The sequence below is a fragment of the Periplaneta americana genome, chromosome 16 (genome assembly GCF_040183065.1).
Source record: "Periplaneta americana isolate PAMFEO1 chromosome 16, P.americana_PAMFEO1_priV1, whole genome shotgun sequence".
NCBI classification, from domain to species: Eukaryota; Metazoa; Arthropoda; class Insecta; order Blattodea; family Blattidae; genus Periplaneta; species Periplaneta americana.
The window spans coordinates 73,922,788-73,944,171 of NC_091132.1; the positions used below are offsets into that span (position 1 = coordinate 73,922,788).

General features: G+C 33.0%; 1 protein-coding gene across 19 annotated transcripts in view; it reads right to left on the bottom strand.

Moving 5' to 3' along the window:
- unc-104 (kinesin family member unc-104) overlaps positions 1-21,384 on the bottom strand; it is a 439,225-nt gene that overhangs the window by 87,423 nt on the left and 330,418 nt on the right. For 18 of the 19 annotated variants that reach the window (XM_069849498.1, XM_069849500.1, XM_069849510.1 and 15 more), the window contains 7 exons: positions 19,432-19,510; positions 19,104-19,273; positions 16,245-16,423; positions 15,910-16,165; positions 6,150-6,307; positions 3,490-3,629; positions 1,883-1,939 (listed from right to left, as the gene is read on the bottom strand). In XM_069849498.1, coding sequence (XP_069705599.1) covers positions 1,883-1,939; positions 3,490-3,629; positions 6,150-6,307; positions 15,910-16,165; positions 16,245-16,423; positions 19,104-19,273; positions 19,432-19,510 — 1,039 coding nt within the window. The remainder of the gene's footprint in view (positions 1-1,882; positions 1,940-3,489; positions 3,630-6,149; positions 6,308-15,909; positions 16,166-16,244; positions 16,424-19,103; positions 19,274-19,431; positions 19,511-21,384) is intronic. The other variant, XM_069849511.1, reaches the window with a different exon arrangement.

The following is a 21,384-nucleotide window of genomic DNA, read 5'->3' on the forward strand; positions in this document are numbered from 1 at the left end:
TTTCAATTTGCTTTCTTGAAAAATTTTCTTTATGTGGCCTTGATCTTTTTTCCCCTGTGCCTTTCATTTATGTATGTTCTTTTTCCAAAATTTATAGAAATTATACACCAAGACAACTAAAATAACCGTTGGTTAATTATTAAATACTACCAGATAAATGTGAAGCTAGGAAACAATATGAAAGTAATATGATGAATATGCTTGAGTATTATAGGACATTCATCGCCACTGACAACAGAAAAGAAAATGTTCTTTAAAACGTAGCTCAAAACATAATTCTCTACTGAACAGGAAACTCTTTGACTTTGTGTAAACTCTTATCTTATTCATTATAATGACACTCTGCGAATGGTAATCTTTTAAGTTGATCGGTTGTTTCATTTTAGTGTTCACATCCTATTCTCTAGAGCAGATATTAGATTTAACATCATTAGAAGTCCAATAATTATTGTCAAGACAAAAGTGCTTTAGAACCCATATTCCTTCCTACTTTGAGAATTACATAATTTAAATTTGTTTTCAACCCAAATAAAAAGAAGGGTGCATCATGGGTACAGTTTTCGGTGTGCTGGTACTTCGATTACGTAAATCCCATAACTAATTGTTCTTCAAACCCATGAAACGTCTGTTTGTGCAAAATGCAAATGGAGTCCAACAAGTTATATTTACTAGGGTCACATAGGCATTACTTAGTTATATACTTTTCCACAGAGAATATACAGATTACATTAGAGTTGAACAATACAAAACAGGGACAAAGCCAGAAGCCAACAACTCTAGTGATGGAAAAATAAATTTGAGGAATAAAATAATATACAAACAGACCACAGTGGCTTCGAAACACGTCTTCATATAAACCCATGAATATGTTCTCTATGTTCACAACATTTTACGTAAATATCCACAATTTTTAGCAGGTGTTTGTTATTACGATGTATCGATATCAATATAAACATTCTATATCAAGTACACAATTTAATTTAAGTTCAGAACAATTAGTTACTAAATGACACGTCTAGTTTATAGGTTATAAATATATTAATTTGTAATGATAAAATACATGTTCTTTGATCAACTTTATAACAGTATTCATTAAAATTGATAAAATACAATAAAATTGAAATGAATATATAACAGTTGTATGAGCACTGTATGTTAGACGTAGTGCGCATACAACTGTTATATATTCTCTTCAATTTTATTATATTTTATTAATTTGTAGATAGCAAACTTTTAAGCACGTGAATTCTTTAACAAATTCCTTTTAGTTTGACTGCCCAATTATATTTTAAAAGTGAAAATAAAATAATTAAGAATACTGTAATTATTTATTCGAAGTTTTTCAGGAAATTAAAAACCTAGAAACAAACTAGTTCCTAGAGAAATTTCTCTAGTTATATTAAATATATAATTCGCAAAACAATGTTTTCTACATTAGTATATATTTTAACAATAGAAAACAACATATTATGTTCCTTTAAAACACTAAACAAAACTCACGCAGAAAATAGTAAATGCAGTTTTAAAGGAGAACTTTTGAATTTTACCAGTTGGTCTACAACAATATTGTGTAAAATAGTAGTACCAAAGAATGATGTCCTAAAAGGACAAAAAACTACAGTTTATATTCTTTTAAGCGAATTATGCTGTAATCATTAGATATAATCATACGAGATCAGTTATAAATATTCAAAACCTACGAGGGAGTTGAGATATAATCCATACAGGTTTCGTCCCAAGAATAGGAGTACAGTCTACAAAAAGCAACACATTCACCACTGTGGCTGTTGTTATTATATTTTAATCCCATAAACATAAAATAACAAGGCAGCTGGAAAGCTAGAACATATGGATGTTACTTCACGAAGTCTGGTTTACTTACTATTGTTATTCTTATTGTTATTCTCTTTCTTTTCATATATGACTTTACCATCTGGCCCTGGGCAGAATAATACAGAAAAAAAAGACAAAGAGAGTTAAGATAGTTGCTAAGCCCTGGTCCAGCGGTCCAAGAAACAGCGGCAAAACAGCCGCATTCAGAATAACGTGTCCGATACAAAAGGAAGAAACAAGGGGGAAACAATTTCTATTTGGGTTTAAACTCCAATGTAATAAAACCTTCAAAATAAAACAGCATTTCTCTGAATCCGACTGTCTGTCTCAATTACAAAAGTGTACATGGTTATCATTAATGTTTCCAGCACTCATAACAAGCCACTTCGAAATATAGTTAATATCTTCACCATCTCAAAGATTTTTCAACACATGCAATAAAAAAGTAATAGAAATGTCTAGCTTGTACTTGGAAAATAAAGTTAAATAAATTATATACAGAATTTCAGCTATCTAATCATAAGCCAAAACTTTCATCAATCAAGATGGCGGAAAAACAAAACGCAAGTAAAGTCTCACGTAGATTTAAAAGTATATTTAGCATAAATTTAAGTTATAGCCTAATTTTAAAAGTAAAGTTTTGGTTTTGGAAACAGTACTGGTGGCATTGTTTCTACTTATTTAAGTAGTAAATACTTAGAAAAATGAATCAAAAACACAAAGAACTATTTGTATAAAATTGTCACTGCGAAATCATTACCTACTCAAAATAAATGTCATTCTTCATCTCTAACAATTTTATAATATGGCCTGATGTATAAGCAAACAAGTAAAAAACATGACTTCTAAGACGAAGGCGTTTATAATGTACATAATGTATGAGCATAAACTTAAAATTAGAAAATAAAATACACACAAAGAGAAACAACTTGCTAAAAATAATCTTTTCAGGATTCAGTTTTGTCAAGAACATTCAAACGCCTTTTTCTCAGAAGTAATATTTTTTACTTAATGTGTTTTGATTGTAAACCGACGAAATTTTAACATGAAGAAAGAAGTATTTCGTTCACACAGACAAAATAATTTATCAAGACTTTGTAAAGTTTACTTCTTTATCATAATCATAAAGTATCCCTTGCTATCACAATACTTTATATTATAAAGATAAAAAACTTAGAAACTCAGAAAATTGTAATTAATTGATTTGATGCATGTTTTTAATTTTGATAACCAAAGATTACGCACGCACTTTTCAAGTTTTATTTGAAATTTAAAAGCCTTAAAAGGAAAACTTGTTAGGGCAACAAAATCCATCAGAATAAATTGTGTATAAAGTAAGTCATTCTTTAACCAAAAGATGATTATAAATAAAAAAAAAAAAATAATTTACACTTCACTCCTTTCAGATTCAGATTATGGCTTGTTATGAGCTTAGAAATATTTCAGAAAACCTCTAAAATGTACAATACTATATATTACTGTACAAAAATATTAAATACATTTTTACAGTTCTATAAATCTAAGTTAATAGCAGTTATAAATGATATAATATGATGCTACTCTATTATATTTGACAACATTCAATATTTGAATATTTTACAAGTCTTAAGATGGGTAGCCTACTATATATAAAAGTCAGTGAGCTAAGAAACGTACCTTCTTCTACTTCGATGCCTTCTGCCTTCAGCAAGTCACGCAAACGCATGATTTCTTCCTTGAGTTCGCGGATCAGTTTAGCATTAGCATCCTCATTAACAACAGCCTTACATACAATCTGTTTTGCACGATCAGCATACCTGTTGGAGAAAAGTGAGGTTGTGTTAGATAAGTCTCAAAATTGTTCAACTACCTTTAAACTTAGGCTACAATTAAAACAAAATTTTTCTATACATAAGTAAGACATTTCTTAGCTTTCAAAATTGGCAATGTTTTGCAGGGTGTAAAAAGGTTTCTCCTTCTAAAATGCTTACAAACAGCTTTAATTTACTTTTGGTTTATCACTTTCCAATTTTTCTTTTAACCAATATATTCTCCAGTTAATCAATGGCATTCTTCTTCTTTCCTTCACACCGACAGTGTTGAATCCAGGGGGTACCGGAGGGCGGCAATTTCTCCCCCCCCCCCGGTTCTGATCATTGTATTCCTACCAAAATCCAATGGTGTCTCTAATCTAATTCGATTTTTAAATTTACCACTAGATTTAGTTAGAAAATAACTAATGTGGCAATTCTGATTTATCTGTGTCATTTTAAAAAATGCCACAACAATCGACATACTGTGTGTTATAATTTGTAAGTCTAAGTGCCAAATTTAACTCAAGAAAAGCATAGACCTATAACATATTAATTCATGATGATGCCATCACCTTGACTACTTATCTAAATATCAGTAATAAAGAAACAGTATGGGCTCATTTTTGTTCGTTTTAATACGTATTGGATAAAGAAAAACCTCAACATAAAAATTACTGTAAAGAGTAACGTAAAATACAAAATTCTAAATAAATATCGATAGCTGGGAAGTGATACCTCGTAGCCTATCTCTACATTCGCAAGTGAATAAAAAAACCTGTTTTAAAAATTAACTTACTTTTTCTCAAAATAGACGAACTTTTCATATATCGGATGCTTCTGCTTTGCAAGATCTTCTACTCTACTCTAATGTAGTTACTTTAAATAACAATGTACCTGTAGTTAAACTAAACGACAATTTCTGTAGATACGAATTATTACCACAGTCTAGTATATACAGTCACGAAACTCAATACGTAGTAAATATGCATCCATAGATAGTTGCTAACCACTAGGATCGCTACTATCGCCTTATTACAGACAATGCGAAATAGTACTGCACAGTCTATTGTTTCTAGTAGCCTCATAAACTCAAGGTTCGTGACTGTATATACTAGACTGTGGTATCACTTCTTAGCCATTGATATGAATGAACTCTGAAATAAATAGTCCCCGCAAAAATGGTTGTACAATTGCGCTTCAAAATTTTCAACTCCTCCTGGGGAATCAATTCCCCCCCCCCCAAACCAAAATGGCTGGATTCAATAATGTTACAATCCAATACGGTATAGATTCTCTCACAATTATACAACCAGAAACTTACATAAAATCCAATAATTGCATGGGCTTGCATGCAATTCATCTTCTTTGTCTTATTATTTAACCTCATTCACATCGACTTACAATGCAATATGGTGTAGATTAGAGATGAACAACGAGCGAGAATGCAAGACTAACAGCGCCGCAAAGCCGAAAACCCGCACGACAGTATTGCCTGTCGTTGACTGCTTGTAAGCAAATGTTCCAAGAAATCGGGACTTCGGGAGTGATCAACTCTCGAACGTCAAGCAGCCTTGAATCGTCACAGTTGTTTATACCAGACTGAACTTTTATTTGTTTTGGCAACTGTTATATGTTTATAAATAATCAAGTAGCCCATTTGAAACATCATCTCTACCTTTCAGTGTAGCAATCCGTTCCCCAATCTTTATTTAATTACTGGGCACTTCCGGGTAGCTCAGTTGGTAGAGCAGCTGGCTACGGACTGGAAGGTCCGGGGTTCGATCCCAGGTGGTGACAGGATTTTTTTCTCGTTGCCAAACTTTCAGAACGGCCCCGAGGTTCACTCAGCCTCCTACAAAAATTGAGTACCGGGTCTTTCCCGGGGGTAAAAGCCGGCCACAGCGTGGTGCCGACCACACCACCTCATTCTAGTGCCGAGGTCATGGAAAGCATGGGACTCTACCTCCATGCCCCCCAAGTGCCTTCATGGCATGTTACGGGGATATCTTTACCTTTACCTTTTTACTGGGCACTTATTAAAGACTAGGAAATTCTTTTTCGTATGTCTGAGATCAAGTATACAACCTCAAGTAAAACAAAACGTTTTATTTAACGCTATGTTTTATGTTTCTTAGAAATTCAAATTTATTTGAGATTTTTTTTTTTATTTATATAACCATAGGTAATAATATCTGATAGAACCAGGACAGTTTGATAACTGTGATACTGTTTTCTTTTGTCTTTTTGTATCAATTAAACATCTCTAATGTTATTTATTTCAATTATGTATGTTATTCAAAGTTAAAAAATCTTTCCACGTGGACCAAATGCTATTTCGAGAATGATGAGCGGGACTCGAAGCGTACAAGAGTTACGAGACGGACCGAAAGAAATGCAACGAACACAGCGAGCGAGAGCGGCAGTTAGTTTTGTTCATCTCTAGTGTAGATTCTCTCACAACCATACAGAAACTTACATGAAATGACTAAATGCACGGGATCATAAAACAAAATTTGCACTGACCTGAGTGTTGATAGAGTTTCATCATAGTTTATGTCTGCCGGACTGATAGCTGCTACCATAGCTGTTTTTGAGTTTCCTCCAAGATTCTCTCGTAAAAGCCATGTTAAGACTGAATCTCGGTAAGGTATAAAATCAGCCTTCTTTTTCTTTTTAGTTGCCTATTAGTGCAGAAGAAGTACACTATTAGCTTACTTTGCCAAAAATATTAAATTACTTACAAATTTCAATGTTAGTCACAAGAAATTCTACTTATTTTGGTATTACACTTCTTTGTAGACACTGGAAAAATCAGTAACGAAAAACCGGGAGGATGAGAAGTTTCTTCTCTCTTCTCACAAACAAAATAATCATTTTTTCATGTTACTGACAACGGTAATTTGCATTTATAATACTCAAGTCACTCTTACGTTTGTGACAGATCGATAGTCTAAGAATTGTTATGAAATACTTTTCTTCATTTACCTCATTGAAAGTTGCTACATTCTAATGATTAAATTTTTATTGTTACATTCTAATGATTAAATTTAACATTTGTAATTTTATTTCCAACTGGTCATACCAGTACTTTAATATTTATCTGCTGTTAGAATTAGATTTAGTGTCCTATTTTTATTAACAAAACGACAAATTGCTGGAGCGAGTTGTAAAAATACAGAGACTTATTTCTGGAAGATTTTATATTTCATACACCAATAAACACGTATTTAATCTTTTACAACATATTCCAAGCAAAATAGAAAATAAAAAAGCAATAATACTATTTACATTAGCTTCTCCTGAGAATTTCGTAACTGATTTGCCTCATAAACTTCGGAAAGTATCAATACTAAACACACAAAAGTTCAGAAAGTGTAAATACTACACATATTAAGTAGCAACTAATGCAAGAAGCACTTACCGCCTAATCCAGAAGGACAGAATGGAAGAGAAAATTTATTTGAGTGAATGCATACTATAAGAAGCTGTGCGAATTTTTACATCAATAACTAGCAAGTAGGAATTTACATTAAAATACTTTTAAAACCAATAATTGCATAGCCAAGATGAAAGGAATCTGATTCAACCCATTTTTAGAACACAGGAGATGCTCTAAATACATCTGTCTACAGATCTTAATTACGTAATGATATTTCGATTAAAGGACTCTTAGAAAGAATTCGTATTATCAACAATCTCAGTCTTTTATATTCTATATTAGAGAGGAATATGTGAGCAAGATTATAAATGTGTAGGAACAATTTTTCATTAAATAAATGTATTCTTAACAGAAAGGTAGTCTCCATAAGAGAGATTAAATTCTTTCTTTATAATTTTATTATCTGAGTATGAAAGTTATTCTCATAACGACTGCTATTTCTGTAGAATAAGACCTGAAAAAAGACAATATTTAAACCAGTGATATAATGAATAAAATTCAATAAGAATAAAATCACATTTTAAATGAATGAATTCCTTTTCAATTCCAGTATATTGTTATGTTTGTTATGTTTTATTTAACGACGCTCGCAACTGCAGAGGTTATATCAGCGTCGCCGGATGTGCCGGAATTTTGTCCCGCAGGAGTTCTTTTACATGCCAGTAAATCTACTGACATGACCCTGTCGCATTTAAGCACACTTACAATTTTATTTTATAACTCGTTCTTCAATATTATACGTCATCTTCTCACAAAATACGTGTACACCACAGCGAACTTCATATTCAACTGAATCAAAATACGTTGGAACCAGGGACTTTGTATATGACACATCACGGCCAAGGTCGCTTGCGCAGCACACACTTTTGCCGCCGCTTGGCCTTTAATACAAGCATTCCTCGTAAAATGAACTAGCCTATATGTATTAAACTGATCCACTGCTTTTATTGTAGCAGTGCAGAGGTCCAAGTCTGTCCCTTCTCATTCCACCGCTAAATATTCAACTTTCGTGAGATTAACCTGATATTAACCTTGAGTTCTCCCACATTATAAACCAAATCCATTAAACATATCGTGAAGCCAGTGACCATGGGAATTCATATAGTTGGCGGCGATATCTAGTTTTCAGGTATGGCAGTAAGAAGAAAAGAGTAAGGATTGTAAACACGCAACTTAAAAATGAAAGATTTTACGGCACATGAAGTTATCAATATCAACACTTTATTGAATGTTTAGATAAAGTCACATTCATATGTCGTAAAGAACTGAGCTCGACGGACCATTTCGTCCTCAACTCTGAGCAACTAACATTAAACATACATGTACATATGTACGTAGCGGAAGTCTCTGTTCATGTGGTCAGCACGGCGAAATGCCGCCTCTTAAGAGAACACAGGAGTAGTACAAGACAAGTAAAAGTAACAAGTCCGCTAGACTTGTGGTCAGTAACGCCACTACTTGAACCACACTGAAGGAATGATTCAGGAAAAAAAATAATACCAATCAACAATGCGCTATGTACAGTCTCAGAAAAAAAGTTTGGTCGCGCATGATCGGACATACAACGAAACAAAACTAATTTTATGACCTTAACCTGTCTTTCTCTTATCAACCAGGTCGCTCGTCCTCTGATCATGTGCACTGCCTCCTTTCTGGGACATAGTATCTGTGTAACAAAACTTTTTTCTAAGACTGTACATAATGTTGCTATTATTTACATTATTTTGCTGAAGTAACTTCAAGATGCTCTTAATAACTACAATGAGTTACGTAGCTCTCAGGTGTACTTCATTATAGAGGTGTTTTAGAAACTACATTCTTTTTTACAATTTTAACATAAATTAATTTTATCAAGTTCAATGTAAGTACAATACATTGTTATGCACATTCCTTTCATCCTGACATTGCAAGATGTATCCCTCAGCTCGAATTAAAGAAATACTGTACAGAGTGTCTGACTCAAGGCGTTCATTAATTGTTTTAGGCATCACGCACAACACGACTATGGGTGGACAAACAATACTTTTCGTCGTTGAAATTCTCTAACTCACAGCGCTTGTATTTTAATTTAAGTAACGACTGAAAACATCTCGAATAATAAGTAGACATAGGTTCGGTGGATTAATTGATATATTAATTCATACAATGCGCCTGAGTAAAGAAACAAACATTTTATAATACGCGGATCTCTCGAGGATAGTTCATGGCTCTTAGTTAGAGTGACGTGTTCTTATGATTGTATCGACTGCCTGAGTGGGTTCGATATTCGGTCCTTCCTTTCGTACTTTTTAATTTCGAACTAAGATTCGAGATGATTCTAGAATACTGTAATACTAGGGTCATTCCATACAAAATTTTAAGAATATGCCAGCGATGTCATGAATTTTTTGGGGCTTTTAATATAATAATGTTATTATGAAAATCAATAAACTACCAACTATGACCGCCATATCATTAATATTTTAGTCATACAGATGACTGAAAACTGGGTGGCAGATACATGTTATCCATTACTTAAAATATTCTAGACACCCTATATCAAAACTAAACAGACGCCATTGTAAACCTGAATAACCATATTTTAATACCTTAAAGACTAATCCGAATAATATTAAGGAATGCTCATAAAAACACCTCATTGAAAAAAAGAAATAGTTTTATATTCGAATGCAACAAATTAAATTCCTGCGAATTTCATTCGTATTAAAGAAAATCTTATTCCTAATCCATCTCCCAAGTTTTATGACTTTATCTAAAAAAAACCTGTGAATAATTAAATTAATAAAATTGTTAATTTTTGTTCCGACGATTGAAAATCGTTTGCTATGTGTGGCGGTCGCAGCGTTCGCGAGACTTCGTAACGATGAGTAATCTCAAACGTTCGTCTCCCTGATCTTGATCGCGCAACATTTTGTACGACGGGAGAGCCTACCTGCTGAGCTCCTTTGTTCCGGCGAGTTATTTTTATTAAAAACCAACATGATAAGTCAACTTTCTGAAATTTTCACAGTGGAATCAGCATTCCCTATAGAATTAAACATATGTATTTTCGTCTGTAAAAATGAATTGCATTTTGTGTTCTATATTTTTTTTAATTATTTTCGGTGGGTAAGTATTAAAACAAAAAAATATATATATATTTTTTTTCATTTTAAGGGCATTTATAAACAAGGCTCTCTATTCTCTAATTGCATTGAAATCACTTTTCTATCTTCTTTTACATAGTAAAATGAGTGAAACCCTGTTCTTTGTTAAACCAATATTTTAAATTATGACTGCTGGCAAACTATGAAAGATATAAATATAGTATTTCTTGAAATTCATATTTATAACATACAAAATAACCTATTACAATATTTTTAACTTTTGAGATATCATGGTTCAAAAACATACTTTTTTTTTTGCATGGAATGACCCACTACTTTAAAATGGAAATACGGAATCCATCGTAACATCATAAAAATAAGAATGTTCCATAGCAGTAGCTATGAAAACTCGAATTCTACCGTCCATAACCATTTACGGTTCGAATCTCTGAAGCTCGTAAAAACTAAATTTTAATATCTCGAAAGAATAATTAAATATAAGATATTCCAGCAAGCAAACTACGTCGACATCGTCCAATTCCAAGCGGGTTGTTATCGAACTCGTATGTCTTCGACCATAATTATGGTTTGTAACAGTCTGGATCCAACTTTTTTCTTGGTCTGCTCAGGCTTTGAAGTTCTCATGATAGTATCATTAGGCGTGACATATTCAAAATATATTGAAATAAATTAATAAATTTTGTAAAAATTCTGCGCTGTCTGTTTATTAAAGATACGTTGCTTATTCGGAATGAAACAAAATAAATAAACTAATTTGAAGGATTCGATATAACTTGTATATGAAGAAAACAATGTTATAGGAACTATACAAAGAACAAATGACTCGATAAAACATTATCCAAGATAGGAATAAACTTTCGAAAGGGAAAAGTCAATAAATAAATTAACATAATACGATGGCTGAGAACCAGACTGTTCTAAGTCCAACTTTTTATAAGAAAGAAATCTGTATTTCATTGTGTTCCAGTTCTTGTCTGCACATATGAATCAAACAAAATTGTAAATATTTCTCTTCATAAGGTTGCTATGAAGCTATTCCAAATTGTTTCATGAAGCTTTGAATGCCAGGAGCTTAAAATAGCTCTCCTGAAAAAAATAGTAAAATGGGTTTGGAACAGTCTGGTTCTGGGTCATCGAACAGTTGACAGCACGTGTTTAACAATAAATTATCATACGAAGACTAATATTCGTGACATTCACGCGATGAAGTCAGTGAACGTTATATCCACTCCTGATTCCTCCTACGAAACCATGAAATACCTCCCACATGTCTCGACTGTTATTGGGGCTGCCTAAGCAAAAATGAACGGCTTAAATCAGACAATATAATCTTCTGAGACATATCGAACTAAACAATGTAATCGTAAGTATATATCTTTAGGATTACTTTATGTCTCAAGAGAAGTTTATACACGTTATGTACAGTAATTTTTTTCATCATATGCTGAGGGACATATGAGTAACCTTATTTAAGAAAATGTGTAAGCTTAAGTTTTAATGCTTTACAATATTATTACATATTTAAAGGTTCCCTACATTATAATTCAACTATTATTTAAATAAAAATATTAAAAGCAGAATTATAACTATGGATGTACTACATAGCGCTAATTATGGTATATTATTTTTGTTTCTTTTGTAAAGTTTAGGAAATTTTTTTACCTGGAAGTTACGAACAATATACTTACATAGGTTAATCATCAACTGAAGCACATTATATTACTACAATGGCATTTCTGCTACTGTGCAAAAGATAAGTTTTCAAATATTTAGGAAGAGAGAGGAACACTATTAATTAATCTACTGTAACTAGAAAAATAAATATTAATAACATAAAGACGGTGATAATGATGTTGCAATGACAATGGCAATAGCGATGATGTGATGAGTGACTACAGTCATGATGATAGAGATCAAAGTAATGATAGTGGTGATAATGGAGATGCTGGCAGCGGTGGTGAAGTTGGTGGTGATGAAGGTGATCATGACGGAGGTGGTGTTGGTAGCGATTGTGTTGGTATTGGTGATCGTAGCGATGTTGATGATGACTATGGAAGTAGATGTGTGACTATAATATTTATGATGATGATTAAGATGATAGAACTGGTATAGTAGTAGTGATAATGGTGATTTTACTTCAATTATATTTTATATATACACATCCTTTTGCAAGTAATAATATTTCGAATATTTTATTTTGCGATATGCTAAGAAATTCATTTGCATAATAGTAAAGAGAAGAAACAAGATAAAAATGAAATGATTACAAGGTTTAATTAATTTATTTAAAATACAAGAGTGGAGAGACATTTCAGCAAGTTATTTTTAAAGTGCGATAAAACTTTATGAGGTGAATCAAATATGTATTTAAACAACCTAAGAGCTTATTACTAAGTCTCGAAAGTTGATAACCTAAAAATTACAGAAAAATTACCTATAACCTCCTGAGTTCTGAGAGTATAGTATACTATACTTCATAAATGATTATCATATAACATGTATGTGCAAAGACTCGAAGTCTAGTATAATACTTGTGCTCTAACTGTAACCTGCAGAATGTTTTCAGCATTTTTCTTCATTTCAGTATGTGTAGAAATTATATTGAACTTTAAAAATAAAACAACAAATGTCTCAGGACTCAGGAGGATAAAATGACCTCAAATTTCTGAAAATATGACATTAGAATTTAAAAAAATTATCATGATTTTAATAGTAAGATCAGAATGCGAATTAACTGGGGGGATAGGTGGGATTTCCCCCCTGTTGGAAAGTCATTCTCCTCTCATAAATTCATATTAACATCCCTGCCAGGGATAACTTCTATCCTCCCCTCACAAAATATAATCGTTTTAATAAGAGTGTATGTACTTTATAAAGTAAGCAAATAAAATAATATTGATGTATTATCATCATCAGCAAGTTGACAACAATCAATAACTTAGGAATTACACATCTTATCTTAAGCCTGCTCATGGATATAATTATTATTATGATCAAGATGCAAGACAAGCAACTCAGTGCGACCAAGCGTTGAGCCGTATCAAATGAGGATAATAATAATATTATGTATGGTATTCTATATCTAGGATTCTATCCCCCCTTATCAGAAATCTTAATTCGCACCCTGAGTAAGATACAAACAAAATAATAGCATACTTCCATCTGTACAAAATACATTCTCATCAAACTCAGTCACTAACTGTCGCAATAAACTTTGTCTACTTTCTTTTACTTTCGGCATTTTTACATCTTCACTTGTGTGATACAATGTGCTGACTGCGGGCACTGTGGCTGCAGTATTTGTTGTCTTGCGTTGAATGATGGAAAACACGTAACACATGTGATCAGGAATCAAGGCTGATGCCACCGTAAGAGCAATTATTTTTGTAAGACACAATCGAATTGCATAAGCAACCGGCAGTAGGTTCTCGACTACGCCGCAGTAAAAGGCCACTCATAAGCAGAAAGGACAAAAAAGTAAAACAAAAAAGTAGAACATTTTCTAAAAAAATGACCAATAGAAAATAATAGACCGAAAATTTCAAAACAAAAGTAGGCTATATTAGTTCGTGTTGAAGTGAAGCGAATTTCTATTGCATCCTGTTTTTACTGTGATGTTTCAGAGAAAGATATTTCATCAACTTCCGAGCTCTACTTATCACTTATACTTTTGGGTCTTGTTCAAAGGTATTTTTAACAATACATCCTTCAGATGACTTCCTCCACTTGCAATGCTATGTTCAAGTCGCTTCTGGAACGTATGACATGAGCACACAACTCCTGACCAATGTGTTCAAATTACATGCTGAATCTTGTTCCTCAGCTCTTGAATACGTTTGTAGACTTTGCAGAGCTTCTTCTCCAGACGCATCATCTCCCGATCTGGTGATAATCTATGTCCTTCGCGTTCACCTGATTTGGCAACTCTAGATTTTTTTATGGAAGTGTTTGAAACAGTGTGTGTTCTCCCATAGATTAAATGATGTTAAACAGCTGAAGAACAAAATTCGGCATGAAACTTAACACATTGGTCAGGAGTTATGTGTTCGTGTCGTAACAAATTTCCAGAAACGATTTCAGGAGTGCATTGTAAATGGAGGAGGTCACTTAAAGGATGTGTTTTTTTAATTACTCCAATAGTGTACCGTAAACTAGGGTTACATTGGCCCAACGAGTGTTACTTTGGCCCACACACGACAAAAAGTTTAAAAAATTTTTCGCACTGAGAGTTTCATATTCACATCATCAATTTCTACGCGCCATACAATAGTCAGATATTTTAAGAATAACTCCCGCCATCAGGATTGTCTAGAACGGCCTTTGTTGGACACCTGTGATTTTCATGGCCTTTGTTGTCGTAGAAGTAGTAAATTAATATTGTGTAAACTTCCTTCTTCCCAGCCGATATTGGTTATTGAAAAAATCAAGTATGTGTATTTTTTGTAAGCTCAAAGCATTGGCATACAAGATATGTGAACAATATTTGATTATTGTAAAACCCCTTGACAGTATTTTCTATCTAAAAATAAACAGCACCTCTTCACGTGGATAGGGGCTACATTGGCCCAGGTCAAAGTAATCCCTAGCGCTAAATTTTCTTTCGTTGTAATTGTTTGCTGGCCATATTACACCAGTGAAATTAAAATACCCAATTATTGGTTGTTGGAAATTTTGTGTAATTTGGAAAGGCCAGTTATATACATCTGTTATCACGAAAATTGAAGCAAATGGAATTTATGCTAACTGTATGCATGCAAGTCCTATTGGTCGGTATTGAGTATGGCCCCAACAGAAGAACATTTTATTTTACCAGTGGGAAAGAAAATACCCCCCCTCTCAAAACAATTGAAGAGGGGTTTTTTTTCAGTCTTCAAGTTGTCAACTGAATATAAAAGATCTGTAGTTTTGTTTTGTTTATTTTGTTTTGCACCTTTATCAATATAATGTATCTTTGTGTACTTCATGCCATACCATTTTAGATATTATATTGTGAACATTACTTGTAAACAAGAATTTGTAGCATAAAACATTGGAGAGATTTAAATATTTGTCTCAAAATAAATATCTTTCACGTTTCAGACAGACTTATTTTTAAGAATATTATTGCCAGTTTGTAGTTCAATTCCCCAGTGCTGTATTATAGTTTAATTTTACTACGATTATATATGAGAAAACATAGGTGGGTCAAAGTAACCTCATGTGCCAGGTAACTTTGGCCACAGCTTTGTACTAAGTTTCATCACATATACTATTACCAGTGACTATTAGGAAATGTTCCCGCACTCGCATATGAAATTTGGAGCTTTATCTCCGAAATTTTTACAAGAAACCAGCAAAAGAACATTTAAAAATGTATTTCAGTGGGTCAAAGTAATCCTGGTTTAGGATAATTAACAAAATCCAAAAGTCTAAATAAGCTATTAGGTTGTTTAAACACTGATTTTATTCACTTCAAAAGTTTTATCTCATTTTAAAAACAATTCTCTAAAAATGCCCCATCTTGTATATCAAAATTTCTGCTTAGTTCTGTTTAACAAATAAAAGGGTGTGTAGGATTTTATGCAGTTTATAATATTTTCATGTTCGTGCTCTTCGAACATGGAATGGAAAAATGTGACGCGGAATAAAGGTTAAATTCTTCAGCATATACTGTATATTCTGTTTAACAAATATTGAATTTACTTCAACATTTGTATGAAGACAGAGATAGAAAATTATGTGCTAGATTCCTACTCACCACTTCAGCAAGGGCTGAGATCACTTTTCCCAATGTAGTAAGAGATTTATTAATATTAGCACCCTCCTTGAGACGAGTGCCTTTGGCTCCTGTAGAATCTGCCCTCTCAGATCCTGCCAGATCGACCAATGAGATTTTGCTCACTTTCTCTGTAGCAAGTTCTGTCGTCTTATCAAGGCGCTGCTGTGTGAAGAATATAGTGAACACGGCATGTGATCGACTCGAGGTTTCATTCATATTTGTTGCGGCGACGGTTCTGTAAGAAGAAATTCAGTCTTATTCTAAAATTAAACATCAAGAATACATGAATGCCATAGAAAGTTTCGATTTCTCACCTTGCTTTGTTACCCTCGTCTATTAGATCGTGTATATCTTGATATGAGGTGACGGCGAGTTTTGAGAGGTCCTCCACATATGGACCAAGCAGAGGATGTTCTCTTACACGAAGATTTCCCTTGTTCTTGGGATTGAGCAGATCTCTTACGCGTTCGCAGTAAATTTCCATATAACTCACCTAGAATTGAATATATCAGCGATATTGAACATCATCTATTATGAGTGGCATTATCAATACTGAAAACATCTTACGTATAACTATTATCGATGTAAGAAAAATGTAAGAATTTTGCTATTTAAAGCTAAGGAAAGTATTATAAAGAGAATTTAGATTAATAAGTATGAAATAACGACGCAAAAGAGTAAATTTAATAAATAAAACATAGAACGATAAAGCTTTGGAAGAGGTTTCATTTGGAAATGACTGATAGGCTAAAGCAGGCATGCCAAAACCCTGCACAATGTGCAGTCGCGCACATTGTACGCTGTCTCTGTGCGATGTGCACTTTCTATTCCCCTACCTGGAGGGAGTGAATCGCCTTGGAGGGGAGCGCGATAGGGCTATACAGTACCTGTAGCAGCATATCAGCTTTTGTTTCAGTAACACAGTTTCATTACGGGTGCTGATTTGGCTGTGTCTGTGGATGAGTTATGATAAATAAAGTGAGGAGTTCACAGATAACGAAGAAGAGAAATTACGAATCATATAGCATAATTGTTATAAAGTTTTCCTCAGCCAACAATAATTATTTTAAAATGAAAGGCTTTCATCAGCCCATGTCTAGGTAATAGTGCTGTGACAGTTTAGATCAGATTAATAAAGTTCTCAAAATATGATATTTGCCAGCGCTTATTTCTTAATCAGTACTCTCACTACATCTCGCCAAGATATTGTAAAAAATTGCACAAAATTGTAAAAATTGTAGAAAATTACTAAATTGTAAAACTGTAATAATTGTAATTGTAATATTGTAAAATTGTGACTTGTTCCACATCTCAAAGCGTCATTGCTCATGTAAGATCTATGGAATAAAATAAATGAATGAATGAATGAATGAATGAATGAATGAATGAATGAATGAATGAATGAATGAATGAATGAATGAATGAATGAATGAATGAATGAATAGACTTGACAATGGCGTTGTTTTGGAGTCTGTACTAACACAGACATCAAAGATTAGACGACTTACGACTTTCATTTCATAAGCTGGTAAGTGATGAGAATATAGTGAGGAATACATGTGAGGCTCTTGAGTTTGTAAGGAGCGAAGAAAGCAACTATTTGCAAGGAGAAAAAATTTTCTGGAAAAATATGTAATGGCAAATTTTCTATCTCACGTCACTATATTATGTTAATATACTTACATTAATAAATCTTTAAACCTGACATAAAGAGAATATCGTCGCTTCACATCTTGTGAACTACACTTTTAATTTCTTTCAGTAACGCTCCCAACTTGTCGATACTTGCTCTCAACGTTTTCCAAATAAACTGTATTATGTGAATTTAAATTCTAAGCTTAATTTATATTATTTATTAATATTAATGTTAATTTATATTGGCATACAGCAAGGAAATGATTTCACTGTAAAAACTTCACAATGTTCTACTGCATGTAATTAACTGGGAGTATAATATTTACTTCAATATGTGTGTACCAATGGTCCCAATAAATAATAATGCTTGACGAACAATTAAAGACTAGGGTCTATTACTTTAAAATAATTAGTACCTGCTACGTAAAATGTAATTACTTGTTCGTTTTTTTGTTGTTTCGAAATTATTGCTAATTTTTTCCTTCAAATACTATATAAAAATCATATTAATTTATTATGCTTTACAAAACCATTTCTTTGTGACGTATAACTGAATAAGCTTAAAGTTTCTTGTGTTACAAATGTCAAATATAGACAATGTTAATACATGTGTTTTTTTTTTTCCTTCTGCTAAGTGTGTTTATAATGTCCAAATACCTATTTAATCCAACCCTAGAAGCACAGAATAGATTATTGTACGTCCCTCCAACTAAGAACTGGTAAGAGCAACGCTTGAATGATGCAGTCCGCACAGACTGCGGCGATCCTCGCACATAACTGCACATTAAGGGTGCTATTCATAACATTTCGCTAGCCCGCGCTACGAGCGTGCTAAACTAGCCCCGGCTATCGACTGCTTACTCGTACAGGATTCATATCATATCATATCATATCATATCATATCATATCATATCATATCATATCATATCATATATCATATCATATATCATATCATATCATATATCATATCATATCATATCATATCATATCATATATCATATATCATATCATATCATATCATATCATATCATATCATATCATATCATATCATATCATATCGCTAACATTGGTTTATGAATACGAAAAACGTTAGTTCGCTGATCATCCACCGGAAGCCCACGCTAAGAATGTCTATGAATACGGCCCTTAGTGTCTGATTTTTGGCATGCCTGGGCTAAAGTAAACGACTCTGGATGATGACGGTGATGGCAGAAGCCGTATTGGTGAAGATGGTTTTAATGACGATTCCAGTGACCGGCCGCGCCTGGTTACTATATAAAACAAGTGTTTGAGGATGGAGGTGAAAAACAGAGGACATTGACTCTTAAATTTGTAGCCATGCTACATACAGGGAATGAACAAAATATTACAGGGATATACAAAACATTGGCTGCATTTTTTTGCGATGTTGTTTCGGAAAAGCGAAGTTCGGCTAAAAGAGGGTTTTCTGTATTTAGAATTATATTTCTATTTTCAAGGATAATATTAATTTAGTAGCTAAGTCCGAACATGGTTTTTAAATAGCATTAGTTACTTACTTCAACGGTATATTTGAGTTCCTCTGACGATGTGTTTCGAATCCGCCGGAAGAGATCCTTGCAGATCTGTGGAATGATTCCTTCCTGTCCTTCCTCCTCCTGCCGGCCCATCATTGTATACGACTTCCCGGCGCCAGTTTGTCCGTAAGCAAATATACAAACGTTATAACCTAAAGAGAGAAAGAAACACTCGGTTTATGTAACAGTGGGCACAACGATTAGAATATATGATTTATGGTGTTTATTATATCCGTGTGAGTAAGTAGGCATAAGCTCCAAAATGTATTACCATCATCATGAACCGTGGCAGCGAGTTTTAAGGTCTTACCTTCGAATGCATGTTGCAACATTTCTTCTCCTATGTCTTTGTACACCATGACTTGTGAAGAGAAATTTGGATCTGATACCTGCAACAAACCATGAACATTTCACATATAATAATATACAGAAAAATATAAAATGGCAAAGACAAAGTATAGTATAGATAATAAATTTTGGTTCTTCATGTGAATATTTTTAGAAGATCTTGACTGAAATTGAGAAAAGACAAGCAAGCTAATAATAATAATAATAATAATAATAATAATAATAATAATAATAATAATAATAATAAAGTTTTATAATTAATCTTTTCAGGAGACCGTTAAACCGTCCTCCAAAAGTAAAAGTCATTTTGGTCAATTGATATTGCACGGGAAAGTAAAAAAGTAAAGGAACTATTTAACTAATACAAACAGAAACAGTAATAAATTACAAAAAAAGCATCGCAACACTGATCGACCTGCGTTCCTAAATCGTTTGTTACCATTAATGAGGCATTAATCAGTTAGTAAGGATCCAAAAGCAAGGTAGAGTTTAGTGTGGAAAAATCAGCCATCATCAAAAACAAAACATTTTAAAAATGCAGCCCTCTGCAGGAAAGTTAATACTTATCAATATGGAAAGTCAATTTTTGTTCATTTCATACAAAAAGGTGCAATAGAAAATAATGACAGCTACTGTGAACTATTGCGGGAATTGAAGCGTATTTTGAGCTCTTGGGATCATCTATATTTCAGTTCCAATTGAGTTACACTTTTTTTTGTCCATTAAAAGAGGAACAGTGGGAGAGAAGATTGATCATTGATGCGATTCAAGTGTGACTGCGACAGAAAATGGAAAATCAATTTGCAGAATGAAATCCGGAAGCCATTAACAGTATACTATGTCCGGTCCCTGAAGAATATTTAAGGTTTCACGTAAATAGGCTATTGCATTCTATTTATAGTAGCTGATTTATGAACGATTTTCAACTTTATATTGCAAGTATACCTATATAATTTTATCTTACCGTCACAATTATTGTAAATGTTATGCTTATCCTTTCTTCTTTAAAATACAATAATAACCTCGTGACATATATAATCCTATGTCTTGTAAATTATAAAATTAATCCGACAGTGCTACTTTGGTCCGATTTCAGGGTTACTTTGTACCGCTACAAAGTTTGCAGAATAACATTGATTCCATTAAGCATTTAAATTTGATTATAAATAAACATAATTAATTTATTAAATAACATGAGATAATTATTACATAAAATTGATATAAAAAGTAACTACTAGATCTACTATAGATACCTACACTTTAAGTTTATAACTAAGAATTAATTTTTTCACTAAATCCCGCATAGCTGGCTTATTAATTAAATTTCTTTGGCCTTTTTAAATTCAACTACTGTTCTAATTTTTATACCAGTCTTGGAGTTCCATAATGAATTGAAATTTTTAGATGGCAAGACGACAAAAGGATTCTCCAGAGAGAAGATAGTATTCAAAGTATTCCAATGAAACGCTAAAGCAGTCACTAGATGACATCATCATCATCATCATCATCATCATCATCATCTTCATCACGGCTCGTTCCGTCTTCAAGAAAACTGATCCGATCATCTCATCCGTGGCCTGCCGACATTTCTTCTACCTACAGGTTTATACTTGTATATTATTTGTGGTATACGATCTTCATCCATTCTTTGTATATGATCTTGCCATCTTTGTCTGTATTCAATTATTGTTTCATTTAGACTCTGAATTTCCAATTCTTTTCTAATATCTTCATTCCTCTTTTTATCTATGAGTCTATAACCTGCCACCTGTCTCAAAAATTTCATCTCAGCAGCCTCTATTTTCTTCTGTTGTGAGATAGTCAAGACCCAACTTTCACACCCATAAAGTAAGGTTGGGATCGCCATTACTTTGTAAAGTTTTAACAGCTCTATTACAATTTTTAAAAGTTCTTT